Source organism: Myotis daubentonii, chromosome 4, assembly GCF_963259705.1.
Source record: "Myotis daubentonii chromosome 4, mMyoDau2.1, whole genome shotgun sequence".
NCBI classification, from domain to species: domain Eukaryota; kingdom Metazoa; phylum Chordata; class Mammalia; order Chiroptera; family Vespertilionidae; genus Myotis; species Myotis daubentonii.
The window spans coordinates 48,049,581-48,069,071 of record NC_081843.1 but is presented as its reverse complement, the minus strand read 5'-3'; the positions used below and the strand labels follow the sequence as shown (position 1 = coordinate 48,069,071).

At 38.9% G+C, this 19,491-nt stretch overlaps 1 protein-coding gene across 2 annotated transcripts in view; it reads right to left on the bottom strand.

Moving 5' to 3' along the window:
- FEM1C (fem-1 homolog C) overlaps positions 1-16,834 on the bottom strand; it is a 34,843-nt gene extending 18,009 nt beyond the window's left edge. Inside the window, exons 1-2 of one of the 2 annotated variants that reach the window (XM_059693830.1) lie at positions 16,531-16,834; positions 14,930-15,670 (exon numbers count right to left, since the gene is read on the bottom strand). In XM_059693830.1, the coding sequence (XP_059549813.1) occupies positions 14,930-15,473 (544 nt within the window). In that variant the 5' untranslated portion in view covers positions 15,474-15,670; positions 16,531-16,834. Of the gene's footprint in view, positions 1-14,929; positions 15,671-15,876; positions 16,242-16,530 lie in introns of those variants that run through there. The other variant, XM_059693831.1, reaches the window with a different exon arrangement.
- Positions 16,835-19,491: the final 2,657 nt, after the last annotated feature.

The window sequence follows — 19,491 nt, the reverse complement described above, 5'->3', positions numbered from 1 at the left end:
AAGTAAAAGCAAATAATAAAAAGCAGAAATAATGAAGAAAAAGGTATCAACATGCTAGCACAGAATGTTTTTATTTTCCTAAATTTTATTTAACTATTGCCCCTTTGTTATATTAATAACTGCACAAAGGAGAGAAGAGAAACTTACTCTCCAAATAGAAAACAGAGACATTAGCAGTAAAACATAAACCTACATTTCCCAGTCACCATTTCAGAATACCACTTGTTTCTTAGGATTGGTCATATTTTAAATGCTAGATTCCAATGAATAAGTTATCCTATATAACAAAAGAGTGGTATGCAAATTGTCCCCTCGACCAGGAGTTTGACCAGGGGGCAAGGCTAGCCAGGGGAAGGGAGGGAGTACCCAGCCGGCAGCCAGCGGCTGCTAGGGACCCTACCAGTGCACAAATTTCGTATACTGGGCCTCTAGTACCAAATATAAGTCAAACCGCATAATAAAACTCTCACCAATCACATTACTTTCCAACTCTAAAGCTTTCATGATTCCTATAAGGAAATAGCTGAAAATTTTTTAAGATGGCTTTAGAAATTCTACAGCATTGATTCTCAATGCACCATCTGTGGGAGGGCAATAAGGAAGAAATCTATGAGGAAGTCATGGTATATGAAGTAAAGCTTAATTGTGATTAGTGGGAATACACATAAGATAATACTATGGGAAATGGACTGTAAAGACGAAAAAACAGCCCTAACCATTTTGGTTCAGTGGATAGAGTGTCGGCCTGAGGACTGAAAGGTCCCAGGTTCAATTCTGGTCAAGGGCATGTACCTTGGTTGCAGGCACATCCCCAGTAGGTGGTGTGCAGGAGGCAGCTGAACCATGTTTCTCTCTCATCAATGTTTCTAACTCTCTATCCCACTCCTTTCCTCTCTGTAAAAAAATCAGTAAAATCTATTTTAAATATAAAAATAAAAAATAGCCCTAACCGGTTTGGCTCAGGGGATAGAGCAGTGATGGCGAACCTTTTAAGCTCGGGGTGTCAGCATTTTGAAAAACCCTAACTTAACTCTGGTGCCATGTCACATATAGAAATTTTTTGATATTTGCAACCATAGTAAAACAAAGATTTATATTTTTGATATTTATTTTATATATTTAAATGGCATTTAACAAAAAAAAAATCAACCAAAAAAATGAGTTCGTGTGTCACCTCTAACACACGTGTCATAGGTTCGCCATCCCTGGGATAGAGCGTCGGCCTGCAGACTGAAGGGTCCCAGGTTCGATTCCGGTCAAGGGCATGTACCTTGGTTGCGGGCACATCCCCAGTAGGAGGTGTGCAGGAGACAGCTGATCGATGTTTCTAACTCTCTATCCCTCTCCCTTCTTCTCTGTAAAACAAAAATCAATAAAATGTATTTTTTTAAAAAATAAAGACTGAAAAACAGATCTTCCTACCCTACCTCTCCAGCCTCATTTCTTATTACCTCAACTATGAATGTTGCACAGTGAATCTAGCCCAAAGTTTTGGCAGAGTTGGCAAAGTTTTTTTTGTAAAGGGCTAAGCAGTGTTTTAGGCTTTGTAGGCCATAAGTCTAAAAGGCTCCATAGGCAATACAGTAGTTCCCCTTACCCACAGAGGATACATTCCAAGATCCTCAGTGAATCCCTGAAACTGAGGACAGTTGTTCGTATGAAAAATAATATAGTAATTAAGAAATAATACAATAAACTATAATAAATATAATACATCCTCACAACTGTAAACCTACTTTTGCCCCACACAGTATATTGTTTTTTCCTACTCATATATACCTATGATAATGTTTAAACTACTTTTGCACTTTGGAGCCATTTAAGTAAAATAAGGGTCACTTGAATACAAGCACTGCAATGTGCTTACCGAAGTCTACTAAGTGACCAAGTGAGAAGTATATACAGTGTGAACATGTCTGACAAAGAAATGATTCACGTTCCAGGTGGGACAGTGAGAAATTTCATTCCACTACTCAGAATAGTGTGTAATTTAAAACTCATGAATTGTTTCTTATGGAATTTTCCATTTAATATTCTTAGACCGTGGTTAATCTTGGATAACTGAAACCATGGCAAGTGAAACTTCAGATAAGAGGGAACTACTGTATGTTAAATTAATGGACATGGTGTTCTTCTAACAAAACTTTACTTATGGACACTGAAGTGCGATTTTCCTGTAATTTTCACATAAAAAATATTATTATTCTTCATCTGATTTTTCTCCAACCATTAAAAAATATAAAAACCATTTCTTAACTTTCAGGCAATCCAAAAAAAGGGAGTAAGCAAGATCTGACCCCTGAGCCATAGTTTGCCAACACCTGCCCTAATTCAAAAGACATTACCAGCCCTAGCTGGTTTGGCTCAATGGATAGAGTGTTGGCCTGTGGACTGAAGGGTCCCAGGTACGATTCCGGCCAAGGGCACATGCCTGGGATGCGGGCTTGATCTCCAGTAGGGGGTGTGCAGGAGGCAGCCAATCAATGATTCTCATCATTGATGTTTCTATCTCTCTCTCCCTCTCCCTTCCTCTATAAAATCAATAAAACATATATATTTTTAAAAAGACATTATTAATACCTGCCATCCATAACGCAGATATTCTGCTTATGCTTCACATCACTCCATCCTAAGTATCTCTCCCAACACCAGGAACAGTCTGCTCACTCCCATCTCCAAACCTCTGCTCTTAATTTTTCCTGTAATATGCTATTATCTTTTTAACTTCTTGTCCTTCAAGTTTCACCAAGAAGTTTAGCTGCTCAAAGAGGTCTCCTCAGTTATATCGTATCAATTTGCCATGTTCAGAAAGCCTGGTAAATAAATGTATAACTCATACTGGTAGGTATTCATATTGCATCTACTATTATAATATTATGCAATACCTTAATAGTATAATGTCACTGCTTCAAAAATAGGTTTTCTTACCTAAACTGTCGATATTCCTAAAGTACACAGATCCTATATTTCCTTTATATCCCAGATAGCAGTTAGCACACTGTTAAACCTGAGATTAACCTGTTACATTTTTAATACTTTATATCACAAAAAGTGATTCAAACTTAGCCTCTGAAGATACAGAAGTTTAAAAAGTAAAATCTTAAGAAGGGGATCTTCTTAATTGAGGGCATCTAGTTAATATTCTAACAACGTAAGTATATCAAACCATGACTTTCATGCCCTGGAAACCCTAAAAAAAATTCTAAATTATAGCATTACTTAGAAGTTTAGAAAACAGAGGCTTAAAAGAAAACAAATTTTAAAGCAACCATAATTTTTGTTTCATGTCTCCAAGTCTCTTTTGCATAGTATGCATTGATAAAGTTGTAATCAGTACATATACAACTACTGCATGCTTTTCTCCTACATCTTGGTCATTTTTTTCATGTTATGTTACTACATGAACTACACAGTTACTACTTAATAATTCTTAATATCTTTATGGTGAAAGTTCAAATAAGGAGGCATGTCATAATTTACATAAACACTTCCCTGTTAATGGACATCTAATTTATATGAACACTTTCCTGTTAATGGACATACACACTGTTTCTGAATTTTCACTATTAGAATTAGTGCCTAAAAACTAAGGACAGATAACAGACCAATGATTGCCAGGGAGTGCGTATTGAAAGAGGGGTTGATTACAGTTAAATTATAGTATATGACTGTCAAAAGTTATAGAACTATACACTAAAAAGGGTGGATTTTATTTGTATATAAATTATACTTCAATAAACACATTAACAAAAAAATGCCAACCTTAAAACAGAATCACAAACGTGTGATAGCTTAACACACCTTTAATTCACTTTCAAAGGAATTATAAAATATTTCAAAAGTTCCAATTTTATAGTATTGTTTCTAGCGCTGGAATCAATCTTTGAATTTTAATTTATATTACCTTTATACCTAGTTATATAGAACATTTTCCATGTCTGTTCACAAACTTCATTTTCTTTTATGACATGTCTATTTATGTTCTTTTCTGAGATCAGTAAATGATAAGTTGTCTATTATATTTACTGTATACAGATATACCTCAGAAATATTGCAGGTTTGGTTCCAGATCACTGCAATAAAGCTATTATCACAATAAATCGGGTTACATGATTTTTTTTGTTTCCTGTGCATATAAAAGTTATGATAATATACTATAGTTTATTAAGTGTGCAATAGTGTTATGTCTATAAAAACAATGCACATAACTTAAAAATATATCTTGCTAAAAAATACTAACCATCATCTGAGCCTTCAGCAAGTCATAATCTTTTGGTTGGCAGAGGGCCTTGACTTGATGTTGATGGCTGCTTCTTGATTAGGGTGGTAGTTGCTGAAGGTTGGGGTGACTGGCAATTTCTTAAAATAAGGCAAAAGGCATTGACTTCTCTCTAGCTATGAAAGTCCTAGATGGCATCTTCTTCCAATATAAGGCTGTTTTGTCTACATTAAAAATCTGTTGCCGAAACCGGTTTGGCTCAGTGGATAGAGCGTCGGCCTGCGGACTCAAGGGTCCCGGGTTCGATTCCGGTCAAGGGCATGTACCTGGGTTGCGGGCACATCCCCTGTGGGAGATGTGCAGGAGGCAGCTGATCGATGTTTCTCTCTCATCGATGTTTCTAACTCTCTCTCTCTCTCCCTTCCTCTCTGTAAAAAATCAATAAAATATATTTTTAAAAAAGAATCTGTTGTTTAATGTAGCAACCTTCATCATCTTAGCTAGGTCTTCCAGAAAACTTGTTGCAGCTTCTACATCAGCCCTTCATGTTATGGAGACAGCTTCTTTCCTTAAACTTTATGAACCAAACTGTGCTAGCTTCAAACTTTTCTTTGCAGCTTCCTCACCTCTCTCTTTCTCTTCATTAAAGAAAGTTAAGGCCTTGCTCTGGATTAGGCTTTCGCTTAAGGGAGCATTGTGGCTGGTCTGATCTTCTGTCCAAGCCACTAAAACTTTCTCCCTATCAGCATTTAAGGCTGTTCTACTTTCTTATAATTTGTGCTCACTGGAGAACTTTTAATTTCCTTCAAGAACTTTTCCTTTGCATTCATAACTTGGCTAACTGGCAAAGAGGTCTCACTTTCAACTTAACTCAGCTTTTGACATGCCTTCTAGCTTTTGATTTAAAGTGAGGGACCTGTGACTGTTCCTTTCACTTGAACACTTAGAGGTCATTAATGGGTTATTATTAACTGGTCTAGTTTCAATACTGTTGAGTCTCAGGGAACAAGGGAGGCCCAGGAGAAGGAGAAATAGGGGAACAGTCAGTTGGTGGAGTAGTCAGAATACAAACAACATTTATCTATTAAGTTCATTATCATATTGGCATGGTTCGTGGCACTCAAAAAGAATTTTAATAGTAGTATCAAAAATCAATGATCACAGATCACCATAACAAATATAATAATGAAAAAGTCTGAAATATTAGATAATTATCAAAATGTGACACAGAGACACAAAGCGAGCAAATGCTGTTGGAAAGATGGCACCAACAGACTTGCTTGATGCAGGGTTGCCACAAACCTTCAGTTTGTAAAAAACATAGTATCTGCAAAGCGCAATAAAGTGAAATGCAATAGGACGAAATATGGCTGTATATTTTGCTCTATCAGTTATTTCATTAAAGAGTGTTAGATATGCTATAAGTATTAAATGCAAGTTCTTGCAAAAAATATAACAAGCTGAATAAGTTACTATGTTGTGACTAGTCTATGCTAAGTTACATGCCGAAGACCAATAAAATCATATTTAATTTTAGTTAGGTAACTTCGGTGATTTAAACTTTGGGTGCATAATAATATATATCAAGCACTTTTGAAAAATTTAGTCCCGGCACTTTTTCTGGTTTACATGCCCCTTACAAATGTTCCCACAATGCAATAAGCGCACTTTCAAAAATTTTGTATCTCCACCTTTTAATGTCTTATTTTTGTATCCTTAGAGAAAGACAATGAAAATATAAAACAAAGTCAAAAATAACTACTACCAGGCATCTTAGATAAAATTAAGGATATTAAGCAATAATATTAAATGAACTTACCTTTATCTAAAAAACAGGTAAGTGTTGTATTATATAATTCTCAATTAAGAAAAATTTAAATTGGAGAAAAAATTAAATTTCTGAAACTGAATTCATAATGGAAAACTTTTATGATTTCTCAAAATACGTATTTGTTAAATGGACAATTCTTAAAACTCAAGATAATAGTACCCTAAGTGTTAACTCAGTTAAAGTATTGTTGTAGAAGTTAAAATAGTATGATCCAAATACACTAATTTTCAACTATATAACTTAACATAGAAATAGTGTTAAGAACATTTAGAAGAATAAAAAGAAGCCATATTTGCCTGGCCGGTTTTGCTCAGTGGTTGAGTGTTAACCCATGAACCAGGAGGTCACAGTTAGATTCCCAGTCAGGGCACATGCCCTGGTTGCAAGCTCAATCCCTAGTAGGGAGCATACAGGAGGCAGCTGACCGCGATTCTCTCTCATCATTGATGTTTCTCTCTCTCCCTCTCTGAAATTTTTCTAAAATAAAAATGTTTTTGTGTGTGTTGTGTGTGTCTTTTTTTAAGTATCCATATTCATTGTGATACTTCTGAGATGGCTATTAAGGGAAGGAAATTATGGGAAGTACTCATGCATTAAAACATGGTAGTATTCATTACGAAGACCTAAAGGGCCAATCTTAGTTGCTATAATTTTAAAGAGACCTGTAATCTCTTAATAGCAGGCACAGAAAAAATAGGAATTCATGCTGAATTGTAATAGTTTAGGTGCATAGCAATGTGATCAAGATTTTTTTTAAATAAGCAATCTGAAACATACTAGTATTTTGAGTGAAAACTATTTTGGATCCCAAGAGTTTCCTGGCTCCAAACTAGATGGTTTGGGTTTGACTAAATGATAAATAAATGACTGTTTGCAACTGAATGTTATCAATTAACAACTTAAATTATGACAAACTTCAATAGAGTATTTATAAATATCTCAATTTGGGTAATATTACTTACCAGAATCAGAATTCAGTCCATTTCTAAACCACTCCCAAAGAGTAAACAGAATTTATCTTTTTAATGAAACAAAATTGTCCTCATAAGGCAATAAAACATTTAACAAATACAAAATGTTTGTTATAACTTAAATTACTTTTTCTAGCAATATCAATTCAACAGATTCCACTACCTATAAAGTCTTCACATAGTTCAAGTTTTTTGTTTGTTAGTGTAAGTCACATAAAGTTGTTCTTCTCAAACTTCAGTGTACAAACACCAGAGGATCACAGTAAAATGCAGATCCGAGTCAGTGATCTAGAGGTAGTTCCAAATGGTGCCTATGCTGCTGGCCTTTGCTAATTGAGCAGCAAGGAAATAGAAAGAATCTTATACAGCAGGTCCTCAAATACCAATGTTTCATTCATCATCGTTTAATTATAACATTGATGAGATGTCCTAGGAACTTAACTCTTGTTTATAAAAATTAGCCCAAGGTAAAATTGGTTTCATTGTACATCCTTTTGCTTAAAGTCGCTTATCGATGACATTAAGTGAGGACTTACTATATATATATATTTGTCATATAGCTAACATATCTAATAGAGCTATCAAGTGATATGAATATAAGTTTAAAAGGAGAGTTAGGTCATGGCCCTATTTTACACGATACAGAAACAAAACTTCACTCTTCTTCTTTACTCTAAATTTAAATACTTACATGCCATAGCAGACACATAGCAGACACAGGGTATATTATACAACTAGATTACACAGTTGATCCACAGAAAAGTTCCTGTTTATCTAGTAAAGAGTATCAGTAAACTCTGAAATCTATTCCTACCAATTTTCTTGTTTAAGTCAAATCTAAGTATATGACCCACACTCCAATATTTTTAAATTAGTTTGTAAAATATAATCAATATTGCTGAAAAAAATATCTTCAAAAGAATGAAAATCCACAAAATGTTGAAAAAAATGTTTCAAGTTATATGTTATAGAACTTGTATTCAGAATATATAAATTACTCTTAAAACTCAGAAATAAAGATACAGAACCCAATTTAAAACGGTGCAAAGGATATGTACACACTCCCCAAAGAAGATATACAAATGGCCAATAAGCATATGAAAAGATGCTCAGTCATTAACTATTGGAGAAATAAAAATCAAAACCATAATGAGATACAATTTCTCACCCACTAAGATGGCTATCTTAAAAAGAAGGGGAATAACAAATGTTATTAGTAAGGGTATGTAAACAATGGATCCCTCCTACATTGTTAACAGGAATGTAAAATGGTGCAGCTACTTTGGAAAACAGCTTGGCAGTTCCTCAAAAGGTTAAACAGAGAGTCACCATGTGACCCTGCAATTCTATCCCTACCTATGCTAGAGAAATGAAAACATACATCCTTAGAATTTCTACACGAATATTCGTAACAGCGTTATTCCTAATAGCCAAAAAATAGAAACAACCCAAATGTCCGTCAACTGATGAATGAATGTGATATATCTATATAGTGGATTCAACAATAAAAAGAAATAAAGTACTGAAATGCTACAAAATAAATGAGCCTTGAAAACATTATGCTAAATAAAACAAGTCACAAAAGACCAATATTATGATTTCATTTATATGAAATGACCAGGACAGATAAATTGACAAGAGACAGAAACATTACTGGTTGTCTAAAACCAGTAATATTTGGGGATGAGGGAGGAGGGGGAAAATGGCAGTGAATATTAATAGATATGGAGTTTTTTTTGCTAGGGTGTAGGTGGGGGTGAAAAGGTGACTGTGGTGATGGTTGCACAATTCTGTGAACATATTAAAAACCACTTATTTATACACTTTAAGTCAGTGAATGGTATGTGAAAGCTGTTTTAAAGTCAAAGTACCTGTGTTTTTGGTAAGTTTTGACTTACAGAAGCAGCAATTAAAGTGTCTTTCATTTTAACAGATTTGTCTGGAAATGCCCACATCTGTTACAATAGGACCTCTTTAGCCTACTGTGTTTGGCATCATTCTTCTTCAACTTTGTAGCTGGGACTAAGCTTCCATAAGAGAACTACTTATAAAGATGGGGAAAAGGGTAAGCAGTTCAACTAGGGATGAAAAATTGCCTTTGAAATGGCTCTTGAAAATAAGTAGAATTTTCAAGGCTAAGCACACTCGAGCTAAGGAATCAGGACTAAAACAACTAATAATAGCATAATTTGATAAAAATTACACAATGAAACTTGATAAAAGCATCAACATTATAATTCTAACTTCATTAAAATTTCCTTTCTGGTCTCGATAGTTCACTCTATTCAACTGTAGCTCTTCCCAAAAAGAGAGAAAAAAGAGAAAGAGATGTTTCAGTCAGATTTGCACCCTTGTAACTTTACTTGGGCCTCTCCACCACTTCCACCTCCATCTTCCAACACATAGATTCCTGATGTCTCAGTAGCATAAATCTCTAGAATACCAAGGGCTTCCAGAATTTTGTTTTAAACAAATTTAATTCATCAATCTAGAAAAATGTGATACAGATGAACTCAGTGAGAGAACCACATGTACCCACAAGTCATTAAGTAAAATTTAATCTCTGCCTACAATTCGTGGTGTTGCCTACAGCTCTTGAAATAGCAGTAGTGCAAATGATCTATTCATGTCAATTCAACTTCAATTCTGTGAGAATTCACTTTTAAAAATCCAATCTCCACTATTTTCCTACTGAACTCAATTTACACATCATCTACAGCTTAGCTTTCCAAGTAGGATAACAAGTTCCCTGAGGATACAGGGAAGTGTGCAAGGAGATATAAGAGGGAAACGAATGAACATGGATTATATATATGTAATCTTTCCCTTTTTAAAATTTTCTTGACTGAAATACATCTATACCCTAAAATGCCTATACTCTGGGAGAGAAATAATGTATTTCCTGGGGTTTGCTTTAAACTACTGCAGAAAACAAAAAGAGAGGAGAATACACATTTTTTAAAACTCTGGTAGATGTGGATAATTGTTGAAGCAAGGTGATAAGTATATAGTGATTCAATGTATTCTTCTTTATACTTACATATAAATTAGAAAGTTTCAATAAAATAAAAACACTGCATGAACTAGCTCTCTACAAACCCTTACATGCTAGCTACACTTAACATGAGCCTATGTGGATTTCTCCCTTTTCTAAACCCTATAGAATTCCACCTGTACCACCCATTTTTCACAATTATTGAAAATTTTTCACGCATGTTTTTATTTCCATATTGAAAGGACTACAAAACAGAGTCCTTGCTATCAAGTAACTTATACTCTTTCTTCTATTAAATCCAAGACATTCATTCAACAAGCCTATTTCCTAAATATTTATCATGGGCCAGATACTCTTTCTAATGCATGGATACAAACACCAGGCATCTAACCTCAAAGAGCTAAGTAGAATGTAGTTAGATGAGTTTCTCTAAAAAAATCTCAGTTATTCCTCTGATGGAAACTTTCACTAGCTTACCACTGCATAAAGAATAAAATCAGGGAAACCAAGATGGCGGCATAGGTTAATGCCAGAGTTTGCTGCCTCGAACAACCACTTCAAAAATACAACTAAAAGACCGAAGGACATCAGCCAGAACCACAGGAAGGCTGGCTGAGTGGAAGTTCTACAACTAGGAGGAAAGAGAATAGCATACCGAGACTCAGGGGAGGCACAGTGCTGAAGTCAAATACTAAGGTGCAGAGTGCATGCGGAGCGGGCTGGCGGCTGAGGGCGCGGTTGTCTGTTTCAATCGGGAGGGAGTCTCAGACTCTGAGCTCCAGATCCGGGCGAGTCTCTAGGGACCCAGACTCAAACGGGAGAAGCAGGACTGTCTGGCTTCAGTCGGAACTCGAAGGCAGCTTTCTCTCCAAGGTTTGCAGCAGTTGCTGGGACTCTGAGAGGCAGAGCCCCTGGGAACGGAACTGAGAGCAGCCATAACTGCTCGCTCCGCCTGCCCGCCCTGTAGATCCCCTGGGACCTGCCCCCCGCCCAAGCCCTGCACAGAGGCATTTGCCAGATAGCCTCAGGCAAAGGCTAGATTAGCACCTCCCTAGATGACATAAGTTCTCTCACTGCAGACACAGCTGATTCTCACAGCCACTTGGCCTGGAGGTCAAATCCCCCTTAGTATTACCTACAACAATCAAGGCTTAACTACAACAAGACTGCGCACAAAGACCACTAGGGGGTGCACCAAGAAAACATAAAAAAATGCAGAGACAAAGAAACAGGACGCAAATGTCAGAAATGGAAGATATAGAGCTCAAAACCACACTTTTAAGGTCTTTCAATAATTTTCTAGAAACTGCCAATAAATGTAGTGAGATCCTCAAGAAATCTAATGAGACCCTCGATGTTGTGATAAAGAACCAACTAGAAATTAAGCATACACTGACTGAAATAAAGAATATTATACAGACTCCCAATATAGAGGATCGCAAGAATCAAGTCAAAGATTTGAAATGCGAAGAAGCAAAAAAACACCCAACCAGAAAAGCAAAATGAAAAAAGAATCCAAAAATACGAAAATAGTGTAAGGAGCCTCTGGGACAGCTTCAAGCGTACCAACATCAGAATTATAGGGGTGCCAGAAGATGAGAGAGAGCAAGATATTGAAAACCTATTTGAAGAAATAATGACAGAAAACTTCCCCCACCTGGTGAAAGAAATAGACTGACAGGTCCAAGAAGCGCAGAGAACCCCAAACAAAAGGAATCCAAAGAGGACCACACCAAGACACATCATAATTAAAATACCAAGAGCAAAAGACAAAGAATTTTAAAAGCAGCAAGAGAAAGAAACTCAGTTACCTACAAGGGAATACCCATACAACTGTCAGCTGATTTCTCAACAGAAACTTTGCAGGCCAGAAGGGAATGGCAAGAAATATTCAAAGTGATGAATACCAAGAACCTACAACCAAGATTACTTTATCCAGCAAAGCTATCATTCAGAACTGAAGGTCAGATAAAGAGCTTCACAGATAAGGAAAAGCTAAAGGAGTTCATCACCACCAAACCAGTATTATATGAAATGCTGAAAGGTATCCTTTAAGAAGAGGAAGAAGAAGAAAAAGGTAAAGATACAAATTATGAACAACAAATACACATCTACCAACAAGTGAATCTGGAAATCAAGTGAATAAATAATCTGATGATCAGAATAAACTGGTGATTATAATAGAATCAGGGGTATAGAAAGGGAGTGGACCCACTATTCTTGGGGGGGGGGGGAGAGGTGTGGGGGATGCGGGAAGAGACTGGACAAAAATCGTGCACCTATGAATGAGGACAGTGGGTGGGGAGTGAGGGTGGGAGGGGAACCTGGTGGAGGGGAGTTATGGGGGCGAAAAAAGAGGAACAACTGTAATAATCTGAACAATAAAGATTTAATTAAAAAACAAAAAACAAAGTGCATATACATTTTTGGGACACCCTGTATATATAAAATACACATACATGTGTGTGTATATATGTATGTTTATAAAATTGGGGCTATGTATATTTTTTAGAGACATAAATATATGATACTGACACTGGGGGAAAAATGACTCTAGAGACTAAGCAGACCATTGGCCAAAAGAGGAAGGATTACACAGCTATACATAGTGATTAGAAAGGAATATTCTTCTAAAATAGCAAAGGTAATCAAGTTAAATACTGTTCAGAGTTTATTAAGGGAAATGCTCACAAAATAATGAGCTATTTACAATATAGTTCTCTCAAATATTCTATATCTAGGAATATATAAAGCAGCTTTGAAAAACACAAGGAAAATAGTGCCAGTACTCATCTCTCCAATGATATATAAGAGTTTAAAACATATGCCAATTTTACTTAAATATATGAACTTATTAACAATCTGTTCATCATTAGGCTGATAAATAAAAAATGCAAAACAAAGAAACAAAAAATCCAACAAGCCTAAACAAGCAGCCACACCTTTTATCCCTCTTTTAGTTATGATTTCAAAGCATTCCTAGTATGAATATGGTCTCTAAGCAGCAATTTGTTCTATTAAAAATAAGTGTTTTTTAAAAAATGATGAGTGTTTAAAAAGTCATACTGTCCTCTGACCTAACAACCTATCTCAAAGACAATCAGGAACAGTTGCAAACATATATAAGAATGCTAACAGAGACATGTATAGCATACTGAAAAGCTAGAAGCAACATAAAATTCCATTAGAGTATGCAGCTATTGAAATTAAAGAGCTATAATTAATGGTATTAAAGATAACATCTAGTAAGCTAAAAACAGACTATAGAAGAGGACATAAAATAAAATTGCATAATATATCTATTCACAAAATTCAGAAACATCTTGGAAGGATTAACTCTAAATGTCTGGATTTTGTGATATTTTTATATTTCCTCTGGGAAGAACATTTTCAGAAAAATCACAATGAGTCTGATTCACTTTAATAACAAATCTTTTTTTAAAAGATGATACTAACTAACTTCAATAAATATATCAAGTAACTATATGCCCTGTGTAGTTTAGAGTGTCTGAAAGGCAATCAGACACTATTCAGTGATAAATGCACATATACTTTGATTCAGCAATTCCACCTGTAAGTATTTATAATACAGCTACTTTCACACAAATGTGCAACATTTTTGTTCAAGAATATTTACAGCAGCATTGTTTGTATTGGATGTGACAGAACTGTCCATCAATAGAGAATAGATAAATAAATTATATACAATGAAGTACTGTGTAGCTATGAATCAGACTGAGGTAGCTATGTGTGTTGGAGTTGAATGACATCCAAGATAAATTGGAATTTTTTTTTAAAACAGTATGTATCAACTAACAGAGGAAAGGTGAGATTGATATAGAGGCATATCCTTGTATTTGCATAGACTATCTCTAGGACACACACAAAAACAGTAAATAGTGGTTACGGGTGGGTTGGAGGTCTAGAAATCAGGGGTGATAGGACTTAATTTTCACTATAAACACTGTAAACCAATTTGTGCTGTTTGAATATTTTTTTACCATGTATGTATGCTACTTTTAAGTTTTAATAGTTTTTTTTCATTAGACAGTGAATTATTTTGCTGCTATATAAATAGACGTTTAAGAAAAATAGGTCTTCAAGTATAAAAATTGTAGTATCAGGACAGTTGTTTTTTAAGAATTTAAAAAAATTCTAAACTATCATTTGCTGTTTTAAGTTTATTACCATCGCTGGAAATTATACTCCATTGTAAACCTTAACTTTTGTGGACAAAGGTTATTTACATTGTTGCTAGCCAACAAATCCACATTTGTTTAACCTAATCCTTGTTTTGCTCTCAGTATTGTTAGCAGTTTAAAAAAACGTTTTCTTTCTTGCTATATTTAATACTATTCTTTATTAAAAAAAATTTGGCCAAACAATAAATAGGGAATAAGGGAACAGATTTTTCTCCTTTTCCAGTGATACTTATCCTTCTAGGTCAATTTGCTCTAGCCTTCCCTGACAGAATAACAAAAGAAATGCCGACCTAAGATAAACAAGATGACTCACTAAATATAGTTTTTACTCCAAGAGTGTTTTACAAAAATTAAAGCTAAGAAAAACGTAATACATTGAAGTATATTCTGAGGAAGATGAAATACAAGCTAATGGCTCAGATCCAACTGCCATTAATATGCTCTGTAACTTTGAAGAACGCATTTTCCAGCAATTAGGAGTTATTCGAAAAAGAGACAGAAAATGCTGCTTAACATAGTAACATAGGTCTTCCTATTACACTTGTTTAATGTTATCAAATAACAGAGAAACATCAACAAGGTTATACTGGAAGGGACACCTAATCAAAACAAGTCAGTGTTGACTTACTCAACATCACTGCTTATATTTATGTACCAAACTTCCAGAAAATAAGTAGTAAACAAAAATTCAAACGAAAAAGCGAAACTCACCTTTAACACTCTTTCTATTAACATCTGCTCCCTTTTCAAGTAAATACTGCGCAATCTCTTTGTGTCCTTTGTAACATGAAATCATCAAGCAGGTATGCCCATGCCGGTTTGACACTTCCAAGTCAGCTTTGTGTTCTACAAGGTACTTCACTATTTCCAAGTGGCCATCGAAGCAGGCAGCTCTTAGAGGAGTTGAATTGGTCAAAGTCGTGTTGTTCACAGATGCTCCATGATTTAACAGAGACTGGACCACCTTCAGATGTCCTGCTGCAGAAGCGGCCCACAAAGGGGGAGCCCCCTCGATGGTTTCACCGTCAAAATTGACCGAGCCCCCTATTTCTATGGAGGCGCTGCACTGCTCCAAGAGGAACTCCACCATGTCCAGGTGCCCATACCTGGCCGCCATCAGGAGCGGCGTGGCCCCATTCGTTTTCTCGGAGATCAGGGAGGAAATCTCCTCTTTGGATTTGCTGGCCAACAACTTGGTGAGAAGCCGGAGTTTGCCATCGCGAGCTGCGTTAAACACTGCTGTCTTCAGATCCATTTATGTCCAGGTGGGAGGCGGTGCTTTTATTTATCCCTCAATGCAAAGCTCAACTCTATCGACAACAGGCACGAGTCACAGGAACCAAAGTTCACTTTTCATCACAGAACCCCAGGACGGATATCAAAAAAAAAAAACAACACGGAGAGTATGTTCTGTCCTGTTGCCTTCCGACATCTGACAACCAGAGCAACAAACTGGAGAAAGGAAGAAACAAAACAGTAGTTTTGAATTTGTCATAGGTAAGAGCAAAAAAAAAGATTTGTTTTGGTTTTTCGTCATTTCTACTCCTGTGGGGAGGAAAAGTCCTAGTTCAGGGGCTCCCACGCCACCGACACCGCCCCACCCCTACCCCCCCACCCCCGCCCAAAAGGTGAAAAAGAACACACAAAGGTACACACACCCCCGAACGGCTCGGTGGGAGGCGGACTCCTCGCTACATACGGTGCATTTACGCACGCACAGGCACCCGGCTTCTCGGCTCCTCTCTAGCCAAGCTTCGCCCTAGTTTGGTGCGGCACACGCCCGGGGAGAGTCCGACCGACAGGGGCGTGAGGCGCGGGTCCGGGACCGCGCCTTCTCCGGTCCGCAGGGGAGAGCCGGCCAAGGGCGCGAGGCCGGGAGGCCTCATGGTGGCCAGAAGGGGTGTCGTGGAGGAACAAAAAGTCAGACACCACCAGCCACGGCCAGCCGGCGCCAAGCCCCCCTCCGCACGGCTCTCTCGCCTCCAAAACTCCGAGAGGCTCTCAGGAAATCCGGCCGCCGCGGAGCTCCCTTCGCCCGCCCCATGTTGATCCCCCGCCCCCAAGGGGTCGCAGGTCCCCACACCTCAGCCGCCCCTTCGCCTCACAGAACCTTCACCTCGGCCTTTTGCGGACGCGGGCAGCCCCTCCCCAAGGTCCTCCGCTGACCAGGACCCCCTCCCGGCGGGCGGACCGGCCGGCGGCCTCCAGCCCGCCGCCACCTTCAGCTGCCCGGGACGCCCTCCTTCCCCTTCCCGCCCAGGCCTCCCCGCGGGCGCCTCGGGCCGCGGCAGGGCCGCCGCCGCCGCCACTACCTGCCCGTCGCTAGTCCTTCCAGCCGCCGCCGCCGGCCGCTCGGGCTCCAGCCGCCCCCTTCAAATGGAAACCGTTGTCCCGGCCGCCGCCTGCGCCGCCCAGCTCCGCCTGCGGCCGCTCAGTTCCTCCATGCCCCGCGCCCCACAGGAATGAGTGCGGCCGCGCCGCTCGCCCCGCCCCGCCACGCCGAGCAGCCTCCCGCCCTCCGTCTGCGCGGGCTGCAGCGGCTGCAGCGACTGCCGCGGCGGGTGGTGTAATGGGCTGCGGGCCTGGGGCCGGACGAGCCTGAGCACTATTCCACATCACTGACGCGGCAGCCGCGCCATTGGGCCGGGGGAGGGCGGCGGCCGCCGGAGCAACCGCCTAGGGGCGGAGCAGCCGGCCGGGGCGGGCCGGCGCGGAGGGGCGTGGCCACGAGCCGGCGGAGTACGCGCCTGCGTGCGGAGCGCGGGCGGGAGGGGTGGGGGCGGGGGCAACTGCGTGCCCCGAGGGGGCGGGGCCACCAGCGCCGCGGCCGCCGAAGGTCAGTGACAGGGCTGCGGTCACCTGGCGGACTCCTCGGGTCTTCAGCTTTCTGGGCGCTTGTTTCGGGGAAGTTTTGGGTCCCACTGCCGTGAACCCAGGGTGGTAGTAACCACTGTTACTCTCTCACACGCAGTAAACTCTCTCGGACTAGCCTGTTCTCGCCTTCCTTCGGTGGGCCCAAGAATATTCCGATCCGATCTCAAGAAATAAAATAAAAAACCCACAAGAAACAAATTTGAGAAAAAGATTAGTTTTGGAGGCTGCCAAACATGACTACCTTTTTAAAGAACGGATTTTAAAAAATATAAAGGCTATGAGGAATGCTAAAACTTAAGAGCAGTACAAGTTAGCAACGTCGAGTTCTTGAACTCTGAACAACCAGGAAATGAAAGAAAGCTAAAAAATTAATATGAATGAGATTATTACTTCACACAGCAGGAAATAAACATCTGTAACTCGTCCCATTAAGGCATGGTATGTATTCGATTGAAGAAGAGGTTAAATATATTTGGGAAATAACATCCTTAATGAATCATGATGAGAAATTAGTTTTTAAAAAAAGGATCTCCGCCAAAACCGGTTTGGCTCAGTGGATAGAGCATCGGCCTGCGGACTGAAAGGTCCCGGGTTCGATTCCGGTCAAGGGCATGTACCTGGGTTGTGGGCACATCCCCAGTGGGAGATGTGCAGGGGGCAGCTGATCGATGTTTCTCTCTCATCGATGTTTCTAACTTTCTATCTCTCTCCCTTCCTCTCTGTGAAAAATCAATAAAATATATATATAAAAAAAAGGATCTTCAATTTCTTGAACACTTTATTTTGGGGAATTTAAACTCACACATGGTTTCTTAGTGCCATTGGAAGAAAGAGAATATTACATTTGACAGATTACCTGCCCCCCCCCCAGCATCATAAATTTTATCATTATTGAGTCATGCAACATTGAAGACATTTTACAAAAAATCACTTCATTTTTGCATATTCACTTATAGTGTTGTCCAGAAGTTTATGTAGTTTTGCATAATTGAAATTATAATTTTCATACAACTATATTTTGCTTATATACCTTACCATACTCTAAAGATTTCTTATTTTTTTAGTGGTCTTAATTGTGAATCCTGAAAGAAAAAACAAAAAAAAAAAGACACCTAACTAATAAGGGCTCCTGGTGGCTAACTGGGCTCAAATTTTTAAAAACAGACCCTAGTAGCCATTTCTGCACAGAGGCCTCTGGCACAAACTGCACTTCAAGGAGTAGCCTGCACTGAACTACCTGCCTCTATGCTGAACTTTCTACCTGTACTGTATCTTTGCCACCTGAGCGAGCCTATAAAGGAGTTCCTGGCATCCTATTTCAAACAATAGGATTGAGGATTTCCCCATCCAGTCAAAACTGTGAAGCTCTAACCAATTAGAGTGGCTCTATTCTGACCAATCAGGACAGTGCCTTTTGGACCAATCAAACTGTGAGGATTTGGAGTCTTCATTTGCATGAGGCAGGGAGGGGACTCCTGTTTATAAAAACCTTCTCCCCTATGGCTGGGAGAGCATACTTTCCCTTCCCACTGAAGACTTACTGAGCTGAGACGCCCACACATGTGGCGGGGCTTACTAGCTCAGTTGATTAGGGCATCAGTATAATAGAATCTCCTCCCCTATCAGGGCACATATAAGAATCAACCAATGAATATATAAATAAGGGTAACAACAATCTGTGTCTCTCTCTTTCTCTCAAATCAATTTAAAAAAGAAAAACACCCACAGATGACTCTGCAGTGCTGCACAAAGCAGACCTGCCCTGAGCAGAACAGCGCAAATAATCCAGGAGCAGTGCAGATCTGTCTGAGGGGCCTGGCCCCAGAGCTGTTCTACAGCTGTGCTGTTTCCCAGCACTTTGTCCTGAATAAAGTTTCCTTCTTTTCACCAAAACCCCAATCTGGAGTTGAGTTGGCACCAACAACTACAGACTGACATAATCATTTTTTTAAAAAATATATTTTATTAATTTTTTACAGAGAGGAAAGGATAGAGAGTTAGACACATCGATGAGAAAGAAACATTGATCAGCCGCCTCCTGCACACCTCCTACTGGGAAGTGTGCCAGCAACCAAGGTACATGCCCTTGACTGGAATCGAACCTGGGACCTTTCAGTCCGCAGGCCGATGCTCTATCCACTGAGCCAAACCAGTTAGGGCTGACATAATCATTTTTAAGTGCAGCATATTTCCCTTAGGCAGTCAGTATACAGACAGCCCTCGGGTTACGTCCGACTCGACGTACATCGTTTTGTGGTTACGTCACCATCTCCCATTGATTTATTAAAAAAAAAAAAAGTTCCATCATTTCGACGTATGTACATATGTGCTTTTTTTTAATATTATTTATTTACAAGTAAAGGTCAGGAATTGTTATTTTTTTTTACATTTTTTTTTAC